The following is a 15000-nucleotide window of genomic DNA, read 5'->3' on the forward strand; positions in this document are numbered from 1 at the left end:
ACAGAAGTGGTATGTTACGGCCTTTCATCGAGGTAAGGCTTGTTCGTTGACCTGGGAAAATACTTTTGCTTAAGGTCGGAAATATATTGGCGAAACTACAGAGATGAACAGAGGTGATTTTTCAAACGGCATCGGAGCACAATACTGTAAATGTGCGATACCAGATCGTGAGCGGTTTAAAAAAACACCTCGGTAACAACTGCGAAAATGAAGTGCTAAACTCCGATCACAACATAACTGTTTACATTGCTTTAAAGTCCGCAGGATCTTATAAACAGTCTTTCACACACTTTGGTCGGCGTTTTTAGTTGCAGTTCTTTTTTTTCTTGAATCATATCGACGGAAACATAGTCTTGTATAAACATTTTTCAGGGCAATCATTATTTGGCGGTGATTGTCAAAGCGGCTCTCGCGATGAGAAAAACATAAGCGCAGTTTGGCATCTCTTTAACAGTTTCTCTCACTTCCCTGTTAAAAACTTTCCACGGGGACTAAAAATAATTCTTTTTGAAACCCCTTTAACTTTTGCCTATTCATGCGAACATAACAGCAGCTTTTCTTAAGTTTTTGTGACCCTTATTTAAATAGTACACCCGCAAGATAACAAAGCACTTGGAGAACGACAAAATGAGTTTCCATTGTTTCAAAAAATTCAAAACAAGGTGATTTGAATAGAGAACTAGTGATAACGGACTGTGAAAGACATTTGGAAAACTCATCGACGAAGTAGTTTACTTTGTCTTTCGAAAAGGTATGTTTAATGTGGCCACTCAATGGCTAAATGAGCTAGTTGACTTACGCGGTTCAAAAACGTATAAGGGAAATGGAAAGGCGAAAATTAGGCGTTTGAGCAATGGAGTTTTTTGGTCTAGCTTAGCAAAAATGGTTAACCAAGATTAGGCAAGACCTTGCTGAAAAATTTGACTATTTTGACAAGCATGATTGAAAAGAGAAAGATATTTCTTTGTAATCATTCTCCGAACTTTGTTGTGACGAGATCAAGAGCTGTTGTGAAAACAGCATAATTCAAGTTAAGGACAATGCCTACTAATTCAAAGGTATTTTTACGCGGTTTATGGATATGCAGGGAAGGAGATCTTAACAAGTGTTATTGCAATCAAAAAATAAAATTGGGGGTAACCACGCATTTTTCAAATACAAATTAATCAACAATATTTGTAAAAAGCTTTAAAATACAAAGCAATGTATGGCGTTCTTTTTCAAATTGACGCTTAATTTTATCTGAAAAATGCATGGTTCCCCCCAGTTAACTCTTTGGATACCAAGAGCACTTGCTAAGTTCTGCATTCCCGCATAGTTGTAAACTGCGCAAAAATATCCCTGCATTACTAAGTACCACCTTTAGGAAACCCGAGTATTTCGAGATGCGCAGAACGTACACGCAATGACAATAATAGACACCGTCCTTGAGAAACGAAGACCAAAACGTTAAGACTCTCCAACGAAGAGAAAGAGTAAACTGTTCAGCGATTTCTTTTCGAGTCAACGACAATGGAGGCAGAGAAGAGAGACCCTGGAAACGAGGTTGTCGTGTGGCCTTTTCTGATTGGTTAAAATTGGCGGCCCTTGGTTTTTTCGCGCGCAAAGTGTATCTAAAAATAAATCCATTTGTGATTGTGCTGGGGAAAGGCCGCAAAGTGATAGATCAACACTCTTATCTAATTCACTCTTGGGTAAGGGTAGTTTTGGTTCGACTCGTCGAACTGTTTAAATTGGAACACCTTTGAAGACGGTCCTAAGAAATTCGGTAGGGATGATCCGAAACGGACCGTTCCATTTGACCTCCGACCGAAATTTCCAAGAATTATAGCTGGATGGAAAACGTCTTTCATTCGATCTCTCTCTACACGGCCAACGTTTGTATAAAAAAACGTAACCTTTCCTTGTACTTGTACATGTTCATTGCCGTGACTTTAACATCCTCAGTTCCCACGGCCTGCTCCCGTCTGACCTTGTAGCTCAGTCGGTAGAGCGGCGGAGATCTAGCCCGAAGGTCGTGGGTTCAATTCCCACCCTGGTCAGAGTTTTTCTCTGTCCTTGTGTGGGCTCATTTCCATCAGTAGGGCTAACGCTCACATGGTTCATATGGGATAGAAATCTAGCACATCACATTACACTCTATTCAGTTAACTCTGTCTAAAATATAAGTGCTACACGGCCAACGTTTGTATAAAAAAACGTAACCTTTTCTTTCAGAAATGGCCTATCAGGAGCCAGCTGCTTTCCGAATTTGTAAGACCACAAGTCAGTGGGGCACAACAAAGACAGCCAATCACAGTGAAGGGAAAATGACGAAGCTGGAGATATGGGTAACTGCTTTTTAGCCAATTGTCTCACTTTGGGTTTTCGTCCACGCCCAAACATGCCGGTGAAGACGTTAGGAATAGTGGCTCGAAGAACTGGGGAAATGGAGATGGCGCCGCTTATGACTTATAATGGCTCTTTGGTGTAGGATCGGAGGTTTTAAGAAATTACATATAAAAGGTTGATGCGGGAAATGTTTGAAAGAACTTACTGTTGAATAAATCTTATATGTAAACGCCCACCCTGTAAGAAACGCCTGGTGTGCGATAGACAGTCAAATCAGTATTTTGCGATAACATCAATTCTCTTTGCTATAAAAACGCCCGGTAGCTAATAAACGCATTTTTTTGTAACTTTCACAGTAATAGCAACTTAGTTCAGTTGAAATATTTTGACCGTTCTTTACGAGCATTGTGAAAGAGCTATGAAAATGAAGAGTTCGACTTTTTCCTACTTCACTTCCTAACTGATGTAAATTGTGTAACTAAGTTGATGTTGTTTGGTTAAACTGCGCGAACCGCATGTCGTTTTGTTAGCATTCCTCTGTATGCCTATGGATAAGCATTGCTTGGAAAGTGCGAAGTTGTAGTATGTAAGAATAACTCCGCTTTCAAACAAACGCCACCTATCTAGTTAAGTCCCCCACATAGAATGAAAAATTAATAAATGCGTGGTTTGTGTTAGACAATGATAGAGAATGTTAGCATCGACAGCTAGTGTGACTTCGAGTACGAATTTCTGGGATTTTTATTACTGCGCATCCATACTGCGCAGGCCAACGTGCTCAATTGGTCCGAGGCGACTTTACATCGGAAAGTCGTAGGGGAAAGTACGAGTTTGTCAAAAGAAATTGCAATTGCTTTTCGCCTTTTACTGTAAAGGACATCCACTAGAAAAATTGGAAGTACCAGTGACTCATTCAAAGCTGGCGCCGAAATGTGAACCTCATCCCATAATCATGAGTGTTTTAGTATTTTCTGCAGACTGGAACTCGTATTATACGCTTAACTAAATACACAAAGAGGCACTTCGAGAACGAGTACAAATTGCACTTATTCTCGTACGCGCACTCGTTGCCGGTGCTAACATTTTCTAACAAACGGAAAACTGTAACCCACAATTTGTGCAGAAGTATTCCGGCAACAACTCTCAAAGTTACGTAAAATAAAATGATGAGAGCAATTTCTTAATTTGTGTTGCAGTCCCAATTCCTCCTTGTTGACCGACCCGTGAAAAAAAAAAAGCGTCTTTTTGGTTTGGAAAACGCATTTGTGTGAAAACAAAAACGTTTGAAAACAATGATTTAAAAAGCATGGCAGAATTTTGGAAACACTTATTTTCATCGTTTTTGAGCGTTGTAGTGTGAATAAGTGAAAAGGATAATGTGGATAAGAAGCATTTTGCTTCGCTTGCGCCGAGACGAAAACGGAGGCTTTTGAAAACGCATTAATTTGGATGAGGCTTAAGAATAGGTTTGACTTGACGGCCACTATTAGACTGCTGGAACTGCCCGCTTTAGTCAGTCACGTACGCAAGCCGAGGGAAGAATGGTGATATCTTGCTCCATCACCATTCTCCACTCGGCTCGCTTGCGTGGCGGTTGGACTGACTCAGAAGGGACAGCAAGCAGTCATGATCACTATCGAAAGACACATTTTCTTGGACATTACTAAACAACGAAATAGCGAGACGAAGCACCAAAACGCCACATATGACCCCACCATACATTGAATACTAACCGACAAAGTTTGGATTTGAATCTTAATCTCAATGAATTAGGAGGCCTAAAACGTATTCAAGTATGTATGGTGGGGTCATACATAGTGTTTCGGTGCTTCGTTTCGCTGTTTCGTGGTTTAGTAATGCCCCATTTTTTCTTGGGAAGCAATTGACTTTCAATTATAGACATCTCATTAAGTCCGCCTTGGTGCTATTCATTGAAATATACTTCTCAAATTTAGGCTTACCAGATCGTTACACCACGAAAGAAAGTCACAAAAACTGGCTAGCTGTACCCAAGGTGGAAGAAAACCTAAATGAGATATTTTCATATTCTTGGTTAAGTAGCCGGGAATTAGTAACTAATTACTTAATTAAACGAGCCACCTAGACTAAAATCACCGAGATCCCTAATCTTACGTTACAACAGCATCATCAATAATATTGATCTTGTGAGAACAGTTCAGCTGATCAGTTGTAAAGGATAAGAGATCTTAGTTTGAGAGTTGACACGCACAGCAGGGACTTAAAGCGGTAAGACTGTAAATGCCATTATAAAGGTACAATGATTAATTGATATAATTGGTTGGAAAGAGCATTAAAAGCAAGATGAACACGCCAAAACACCGGCGGTGTGGCCAACACAGCACGCATGCGGTAAAATGGCAGCCATGGACAGTTGTTTCGGCCTGTTAGACCTCATCAGCGCGTGTTTTAGGCACCCCTTTTAGTGGCAGCTATACTGTTATAATTAGTTATAATAAACGTTTAATTAATACTAAAAACTGCAATGCCGTGTAACGAATGATTGCCGGGGAAAATGATTGAGTCATTGTCCAAGTTTGATAGCTGTGGTATTCCTTTCTTTCGTTTCGGAACATTGAACTTTTTATTTAATTTCTTAGACACGCGATCCTTCAATTGACGAGGGCCATTTGGTTTGGCCTTTGGTTTTGGTACTGGGTCAGCGTGACTTCTTGCTCCCTTCTGTCTCCTCCCAGCCCTCCCTAGACTCTTTCTCTGTTTTGGCCACTTGCTTGCTACGTCACCTTAAATTGTCACGTGATCTCAACCAGGCGAACAAGATGGCGGCTGAGATGACTTGATTCTCTCGTTGAGTCGTTTCCAAAAAGCCATGATTACATTACCTTTCCGGGCATAACAAAGACGAAAACGATCTTCGCCATTAGTATCTCTACACATTTACGATGTACGAAAACACCAGAACTCAGAATATGTTTCTTACGCGTGCCCTGGAGAAGATACTTAATGACAAGGAAACGAAGAAATCATACCATCAGCAGCTGAAGAAAGCGTGCGAGGTAGCGCTAGGTAAGTGGGAGGTTGAAGAGGAAATTTAATGTTATCACCTTATGAAAATGAAAGTTTACGTCGTGAAATTTCCTGACTGAGGTAATCTGTAAATCAAGATTATTTGGGGAGACTGCACGCATTTGCAGTTTTGATGTTTATGAAAGTGCTCTCCCAAAACAACCGTGTGGACCAAATGCTTCGTTTACAAACGACGATTAACTCCTTCTTTCTAGTATTGTTTTGAGGGCGATTGAGTGTTGTGTTGCATATATTTTTTCTAAAAACTGTCCTGTGTTTTAAAAGCGATCAAGCCGTTCTGTAGTACCGCTCCTGTTATTTGCGTCGCTTGTTTATTACAGTTTATTAGGCAGCCTGTAGAAATCGAGACATTCCAGCTACGTGATCAACATTGCCTTCTATGAGTCTTCTATTGTCGCAGTGACATATTTTCAAGGATTCAAGGATATTTTTAAATTGCAACTCTCCACAAAGTGTACTAGCATTGTTTATTGCTTGTGAAATATTTGTGAGCTACATTGTAACAAAGAAATTTTCTGTACCTGCACAGTTCAGATATCACTTTTCAGTGCAATTGTTGTGCAATATCATTCTATAATTCCTTGTATTGGTTTTGAGGAATCAGGTAATAACGTTTGCAAATTAAATTGTCAGTGATAATATTTTTAAATACGTAACGTATGATTACTGTCTATTGCCAATAAATTATTATTACTAAAAAAATACAAACAAACAAGAGTTGTCCTTTTTATTTTATTTCACATAGAAAGTGATTAAAATATTTAACTACGGTAAGACCATTTCACCAAGGAATAGCTCTCCACACCAAAGAGCAAACAGCTTTTAGTGTTAAGTTTCCAATGTTCAGCATGAAGTTATAGGTGCTGTCTTGTTTGACATAAATTTCTGATGATTTCTTTCTGAGGATATCATTTCCCTGTATTCATTTTAACAAGATCCCCTATTATTTATTTCATGTGATATTAGGAGCCATGATATTAATAGCTCTTTTGCTTTTCAGAAGAAATCCACAAATCTCAAGCAGATATCATTGGAGATGGAAGGTAAAGAGTTTTTGGACTTCCTTATTTTTTGAAATTTCAATCTGAACTTGTGCAAATGTTAAGGGTTAAAGAAAAGGCAGTTGTAGTCATTGCCACAAAATCTGAAACACTGCTCAGTCCTGTGTCGTTATCTGTGGTCCTTGAGTCCTCTGAATATAACCTTGGTTGAATATAGACAAAACAGTAGTGTTCCAAGTAAGAGATGTGTCTTGAAAACTTCAACCCAGCTGGATGTGTTATGCAAGAAATCAAACAATCTTGTAAAATTACACTTATGATGTCTCATCATTGTAAATAACCACTGATCTTTTGTGGCTATTTAATCCATCAGTTATAGACTTGAGATACATGTATTGCTTAGGGATCGACTGATATTGTTGATCTCTGCTTGAACACGTAAGATTCCATTTGGGCACCCTGTCAGACCTCAAAAGCATTCCAAAACACTCCTGGTAAGTCAAATTCAGTATACAAGAAATTAACACAATCCCAAACCCAAATTTAGGTCATACGAACATTATTTCACTGGCAGCAGTAGAATGCAATATACCTTATTGGAGTTGAGGCTGCAGGCACATTTTCTTTTGTTTAAAACTACTGTACATGCAAAAGTGGCTTAAGGGTCAATTCGATACAAGATGACCCCTTAGCCTCGTTTATGCGGCAAAACCGCGGATAACTTCGATAAGGGCTATTCATACCAATCCTTGACTTTCTTTCCACTTTTATTTCATAGCGGCGATAGTCCATCATCAGCCCTTCCACCACCGAAAGGAAAGCAGCCATATATTGAAGCAGATAAATATTTTTTGCCATTTGAACTTGCTTGTCAATCCAAGTGTCCTCGGATTGTGGTTACTGCTCTAGACTGTCTGCAGGTACTCCTTTTAGTTTGTTGCTGTTAAAGGGAACCACCACTAAAACAAGAATTTAACTTAATAGTATCAATGAACATAATGTTTACAATCAAAATTGTTCAATCTTTTTCCAACGGAAGGTTTGTATCCGAAATAGACAAAATAATTTCAAAAACACTGTCTTGTTTTGGTTTTTAAATTTTCCCGGGTGCTGCCATTTTGAATACCGGTACTTCTGATGTTTAATGGTTGTTTAATAATTATTGTATTGACACAAACAGCTTGTGTTTTGAAACAATAGCGCAACCATCACACATCACAATTATTCAAAATGGCAGGGCCCGGGAAATTTGAAAACCAAAACAAGAGTTTTTGAAATTTGTCTATTTCGGATACAAATGCATCCATTAGAGAAAGTTTGAACAACTTTGATGGCAAGCATTATGATCAGTATTTTAACCACAGGCAACACTCTCTACTGTCTTGTCTCAAGCATCTAATCTTGTAACCATGCATGACATTGTACATCCATCCCACCATAGTCACTTTGCATTCTATTCTCAATGTATCTAAATGACAGGTTCTCTCCTGCTTTCCAGTCTTATCTTGGTTCTTAACTGTTCATGGTCACCCTTATACATTGTAATCCTCACTTAAGACTACACATGCCCATTTACTGCAAAGCATCTTGCTTTATTCAAGTTCATGTTCACAAGCATTTTGATTTTTTTGCTTCTATGTAGAAACTTATTGCTTATGGCCACCTTGCTGGTGACATTCCAGACAGCACAGAACCCTCAAAACTGCTTCTAGATCGTATTGTGGAGACAATCTGTAGTTGTTTCGTAGGAGTGCAGACTGATGATGGAGTCCAACTTCAAATTATTAAGGTACACTGTACAGCACATGTATGTCATAATGGTAATGATATGTCATATCAAAATACACTGTACATGTACAGTATTATTGCCATGTTTGGTTCATTGATGATGGAATACAGTACTAACTTCTTACTAACCGAGCGCGAGGGCCGTACTGGGGAATATTGGCCCGAGGTCGTGGCTAAGGGCCAATATTCCCCAGTACGGCTCGAGCTAGCTCGGTTAGTAAGTATTTTATTATAAGGCTTTTTTATTACCTTTTGCTTTGTTTTTGCAAGCCGGTAATCAGCCTGTGGGCATTACGGGAGAATAATGCCCTACAATTCAGTCACAATTAGCCGATCAGATCGCGCGTTATATCGGCTACAAACACAAGCCATATAGTAAATGTACATAATAAATATGTTGCCATGTTGTAATACATGTGTAACAATGATAATTATTATTATTATTACCATATTATTAGTAAAAATTGAAGACAGGGAGAAAAAAGCCTTTTCCACCTTTTTTTACACAGTTTCCCAAAAAAATACTACACCAGGGCTTGAAATTGCAACCAATACAGTCGCATTTGCAACTGAATTTTTTCCCTTTGCAACTAAAAATATCTGGAGAAGTAGCAAACTTGCGACTTGTTTTCACCTTCACTCTTTCAAAAAAAATGGATGAGCAGTTGCCCCTTTGCTGCTACTTTTGGTAAAATAAATAAATAAATGACAAAATTCTTTTGTTTCTGGCCTTGAATTTTCTTTCAATCTGTAGATAGCGTAATTGTGGTGTAATCTAGCTCCCGATGTTACGTGCACAACTTCATTCCTTTAACATCATTTGCAATTTTCAGAGGTTCCTTTGCACACAAGTATTGTGGGTTCATATTTTGTTTTGCTAAACTGCAGACAACACAATGCAGTGTGACGATTTGGCAACTAAAATTTGCAAAATTGCAACTAAATTTTTGTATCTTGTCGTAAAATTACCACTGGATTTTTTCGTTAATTTCAACGTGTTAATTTTGCTTTCATGGCAACATTATTATTTTTATTATTATTATTATTATTATTATTATTATTATTATTATTAGTACAGTATGGCGACATATTTATTGTGTACATGTACTGTATTTCAAGCTGTTAGTGGTAAAGTTGAAGACAGGGAGAAAAAAGCCTTTTCCACCTTTTTTTACATGATTCTTAGATACATGTAGTAGTAGAGTTTAACCCTTTGACGCCTACATGTAAGCCAGCCTAAACCGGCCAGACTCTGTGTAACGCCAGACGATTTTACTCGTCAATGGAGAACCCCCAGGAGTCAATGGGTTAATCAGTCACTGAAAACCTATGTGCCATTAAACAACTGTACAGAATATGGCATTAATCAGCCAATAGTGACTGCTTTAAAGACAGGTGGTTCTATTTTTTCCAAGATAGTTTCCATAGAATTGGATACAATGAATAATATTATTCTCAGTAAAAGTCTTTCCTGTGTTGATACTGTAGGCTTTACTCACTGCAGTGACCTCAAACTCGTGTGAGGTCCATGAAGGAACATTGCTGCATGCTGTGCGGACTTGTTACAACATTTATCTAGCCAGTCGCAATCTTATAAACCAAACAACAGCTAAAGCTACACTGAGTCAGATGATAAGTGTTATCTTCCAAAGGATGGAAGCACAAGCTGTAAGTATTGCATACTACATGTACATAGCTGGGATAAGTGGGATGAATAGAAAGGGTAAGCTGCCCATTAATATTTTGTCTGTATTACAATGTAGTTACAGATATGTCATGAAGACTGCAGAAAATGAAGGGTAATAATTATAATTTAACGAAGTTAACCCTGTAACTTCCAATAGTGCCACTTATTAGATTTTACTCTGTCTAACGCCAGACGACTTTACTCGTCAATAGGGAACCCCACGGGGCTGAAAGGGTTAACAACAGCTGGATTCACTCAAAAACTATGTCCCCATTAACCCTTTAACTCCCAATAGTGCCACTTATAGATTTTACTCTGTCTTACGCCAGATGATTTTACTCGTCAATGGGGAACCCCACGGGGCTGAAAATACAGTCGCATTTACAACTGAATTTTTTCCCTTTGCAATTAAGATATCTGGACGAGTCGCCAATTTGCGACCAGCTTTCACGGTTAAAATAAAAGGGTTAGTAATTGGCATTTTGCCGAATTAATAAATAAAGCGATAAAAAATATATTTTGTTTCTCGTCATGAATTTTGTTTCAATTTGGAGATATGGAGCAAAATTGTGATGTGGTTGAACCACGATCCATTCCCTCGATCATTCACCATTTTCAGCGGTTGTTTACACATACGTACTGCAGGCTCCTATTTTGTTTTGGACAACTTTATCGCAATGATGATTGTCTACTTCTACAAATGATGCAATTTAATTTGCTACTGTAACTTGCGGCTAAATGTTCGTAACTTGTTGCATCTTTTTTTAAAAATGTCGAGCCTAGGGTATGTTATGAAAACGGTTTAACTAGAGTCCAGGCTCATTGCCGAAAATTGTGTGGAAACTGCTTACGAATGAAATGGCGTGTTTTCTTCGATGTTCAGGAAAATGAGCGTTTCAAAGCAGTCAATTTCTTTAAGCTTTTGTGTTTGTGAGAATGGTAAGCAGCTGCTTTATCACTAATATCAGGCATTTCTTCAGTTTTATTCGGAAAATATCGTAATTATGCGGAGGATGCGGATTTTAGGGAATTATGCGGATCCGCATCGCCGCATCCTGTCAGATGTCATGCTATAAGCATAAAAATACATGTGCATCAAACAAAACTCTAAGGGAATTTAATTATAGGAACATTTAAAAGGTTCTTCTTTAAATGTGCATTAATGTTTGTCTCTTTGACAAATTCCAATGGGACTGACACTACATTATTGTTGCAAGTGCTTACTGTATAATTATGTGCATTTAAGGACGTTTTAACAGATCACTACATGTAGTAAGATGCCTGAAATGTGTGGTGTAATAGTATGCAGTGTAAATGCTTAGAAAAAATAACTTTTTACAAAAGGATACCGGGGAAAGACAGTATTACCTGTGGACTGTTGATCTCAACTCATGTTTACACCAAATGACCGTACATAACTTTTTATGGAAGGTCTTCAGAAATTCTAAGAATTCGTTGTTTAGAGCTTAAAGGATTTACAGTGTATGAGGCTGGTGTGAAAATGTAGTATTCCTCAAGGTCCAAAGATTGCTTGTTGGGGATGGATCTAAATGTATGTTTGAACTCAAAATTGTGTACATCTATGAGAGGATGTCTTCTTGAAGCAAGCATAAGGCATTTACAGTACATACGTGATCTCTATTTTCTTTAATATCGTTTATTTTTCTCTAATTTCCAGGCAGCTGAAGAAGAGTTAAAGGAATCTGAGTCCAATCCAGTGACTGTACAAACATCTTCAACCCCCACTCAATCAGAAACAACTGAGCTTCCATCTACATCACCCCCTGGCAAGGAGTCTGGTGTTGTAACAGAGTCAACATCGTGCGAAGCACTTGATACAGAATCATCAGTGGAAAGCCATGAACCAAAGAATGACAATGATGATGTCAGGAGGACTGAAGGACAGAGTAACAGAACTGATAATGAAGTGGATGAAGGGGTGGATTTGCAAGGTACAGTAGGTCACGTTAACAAATCGAATGTGGTTCCGCATTGCATGTACTCTTATCGACAAGATATCTGTCATCACAGTGGTCAAAATGCTGTGTGCCTCATGAGTTCACAATAATTTTTGACCATTGTGATGACGAACATCACTGTCGATAAGAGTACAGATGACGCTGAACCCTATTTGTTTTTTTGTTTTTTTTACCACAATATTCAATGCCAAAGAAAACATTTGTTTCAGAGCGTGGCCAAGATCATAACACGAAGATAGAGCAAGCGTTGTCTATAACTTTTTAGCAATCTGATTGGTTTAGTTCTCAAAGTGATTGTTCTACAGCTGTAATTGGCTATTACAATAATTATTGCGTAACGCATCGACGCAAGCAGCGTTGTCTAGATTCTAATCGACAACAGCAAATTAGCCAATCAGATTGCAAGATAGCAAGCAGTTTGATATTATTTCTGTCAGTGGCAATCAATAATGAAGTGAAGAAATTCCAAATTTCAAATGTGCAAATGACAAACACAGCAATTAGCTCCTTCACACCTGAACTGTACAATTGTCTGTCGTTAAAAAGAGTGTGTCACCCTTGAGAGGGAAAGGGCAGAGAATAGAAAAATACTTGGCAGTCTTACTGATGATAATGGTGGTGTAATGTATCTGTGAGAATGCTGCGTTTGTGGCTTAATGTTTGAACCCATTGTTGACACCTGCTTCTCAAATACATTAATCATTCATACAGTTCTTAGCCAGTCAGAGTGCCCCATTTTGTTTAGGTGCATGTATCTGGATACCCAATGAAAATGCAGATCAAGAAATGCCCAAGTTAGTTCAAAAATGGATTAAGACACTTGAATTTGAATGAACCTTAACCCCTGATGAGACAATCGTTCTCATTTTTGATATTATCAATTGTACTTCTCGACTTTGAAAGACATACTTCAGGAAGGTTGCTTCTCTTTGCTACCCCCTGAAATATTGTGTTTGCATGTACAGTTGCAAAACAATGCCATTTTGACACATTGTGCTCTTTGCTCTCCTTTTGGTACAATGTAGCTGACGAACAGTTGGAAGATGGTACTAAGGAACAGACACTGGTTGAAGGAAACCTAGACAGCACCGCTGATGGTACTGGAAATGCTACTACCGAGGGAGGGGAAGAGAAGAAAATTCCATCAGAAGTTGATGGGGTTGGTCGTGAGGAAAGCGAAGTTACAACTAGTGCAGCTGGTGAGGGGTACACAAGTGAATTGTCTTCTGCAGATACACCTTCTGATTCCAAAGACTTAAATGATTCCACGAGCTCTTCAGGTACTTATCAGAATTTTGACAAAACGTGCGCATTGATTACACATACTAATTACACATACTAATTATCACTATATACAAGTCTTAAGGTAATATAATCAAGTACAAGAGCTCTACTAAACTCTGATAGACTTCAAGAGTGCTTACCATTTGCACAAACCATCCAGGTGGAAATTGTAGGTGTAAGTATTAAATGATGCAGCTTGTCCTAATAAAAGCTGGATAATGTACAAAATTTACTGGTATCAACAGGAAAGCCAAAAAAGAACAGAATTAAGACATTGATGGTGCCAATGCATCATAATTTCTGAAAAATTTTAAGTGGAATGGTGTGTATCAGTTGATATTCTAACTGAAATTTCCGGGTTTTCCGTGTAAATGGTAAGTACCCCAACTCAAAGAGGATTAAATACAAGTAAATTGTTGTTTTTGGTTGGCATAAACCAGAGGACAAGAGAATACCTGTAGTAGGGCTGGTGCAGTGGTGAGGCCTCTAAACGTCCACCAGAATAGATTACCAGACTTGACTCCAACATTACGACCACGTTACGTTCCTAAAGAAAATTAGAACTGTAGTTGTACCGGATGAGGTGTCACAGTCAAGCTACAATAATTGTATTTCATGAATGACCAGTATCCACAAGAATGAAAGGAACATTCAAATTCCTCTTTGGAGCTTTCGCGATGTGAATGGAATCTTGAAGATTTTTCTGAAAGTTGCTATGAAAAATGCACAATAACTGAACAATAATTCATCAAGCACTTGAAATAGTTTTCACTTTTCAAACACCGTTGAGTTTATAAAAACCAAAATTTGATTTGATTTGCGTTAATTAACTTGTTAATTTCAATTTACAGTGTCCCCGATTAGTGCTCTACAGCGCTAGAAGATTAGACACTTAAATAAAGTTCCTTTCCTTTCCTTTTATAATAAAATGAAAGTTCCAAGCTAACTATTTTCGATGTATCAAGGAAATATCCACGGAAATTCAAAATCTTGAGAGCAAAGCTCAAAACTGGAATGCAGATTTGAATACTCATTTCAAATTTCAAAACAACTGGTCGTGCATGACATACCATAGCTTGACTGTACAGAAATTAATAGAAAGGCAGGAACTAACTACAGTATCAGTCCTTCTTCCTTGAAAAAAAAAAAAAGAAAAACAATTTCACAACATTGTTTAATGTTTGGCAGCAATGTACAGTGTAGCAAGTACAGTATCTGTCTTTTTTCACCAGATCAGTGCATTTTACCAAATGGAGAAGTTAATGACACAGCCCCAGAAATACCTACAGCTAATGGAATCCCACCCTCAACTTTAACAGAGACTCCATCACCAAGTTCAGAAGAGCTTGGTGATACTCACAGTGAGTCAGGGACTGAGGCAGAGGGTAGCTCGTCATCAACCTCAATCAACAGTCAGGCATCGGGAGCTGTAAAATTCTCTCACGTCACACAGAAAGATGCTTTTCTGGTTTTCAGATCACTGTGTAAACTGTCAATGAAGCCACTGTCAGATGCACCCTTAGATCCGAAGTAAGTAAACTGTACAATGTATGTGTAAAGTGTATCTGTCATTGAAACAGGGTATCAAGTTCCTATTTTTTCCTATTTTTTAGGGTCTTTCTTAGTGCCAGGGAACATTTTGCAATATTTGAGATAGAATTCTTAATAAAATTGCTAATTAAAATTCTTTAAAAAAAAAGAGCAACCTTTTGTGTCAAAAAAACACTCCAAATTAATTTTAAAGCCTGTTTAAATGACAAGTTTCTGAAACTCATGCCCAGACGTTCTCAGTTTGTCATTATAGTTGAGATGATAGTAAAGGGGTCACTTTTTGATGCTTATCAAACTCTGTTTTCACCTCATT

The 15000-nt window shown here is 38.1% G+C and overlaps 1 protein-coding gene across 2 annotated transcripts in view; it reads left to right on the forward strand.

Moving 5' to 3' along the window:
- The first annotated feature begins 5109 nt into the window (after nt 1-5109).
- Nucleotides 5110-15000, forward strand: part of LOC138045411 (brefeldin A-inhibited guanine nucleotide-exchange protein 1-like) — a 46138-nt gene continuing 36247 nt past the window's right edge. Inside the window, exons 1-8 of one of the 2 annotated variants that reach the window (XM_068891918.1) lie at nt 5110-5376; nt 6398-6440; nt 7177-7318; nt 8041-8187; nt 9675-9854; nt 11552-11825; nt 12878-13132; nt 14369-14666. In XM_068891918.1, the coding sequence (XP_068748019.1) occupies nt 5253-5376; nt 6398-6440; nt 7177-7318; nt 8041-8187; nt 9675-9854; nt 11552-11825; nt 12878-13132; nt 14369-14666 (1463 nt within the window). In that variant the 5' untranslated portion in view covers nt 5110-5252. The remainder of the gene's footprint in view (nt 5377-6397; nt 6441-7176; nt 7319-8040; nt 8188-9674; nt 9855-11551; nt 11826-12877; nt 13133-14368; nt 14667-15000) is intronic. The other variant, XM_068891919.1, reaches the window with a different exon arrangement.

Source organism: Montipora capricornis, chromosome 4, assembly GCF_036669925.1.
Source record: "Montipora capricornis isolate CH-2021 chromosome 4, ASM3666992v2, whole genome shotgun sequence".
In the NCBI taxonomy this organism is placed as follows: Eukaryota; Metazoa; Cnidaria; class Anthozoa; order Scleractinia; family Acroporidae; genus Montipora; species Montipora capricornis.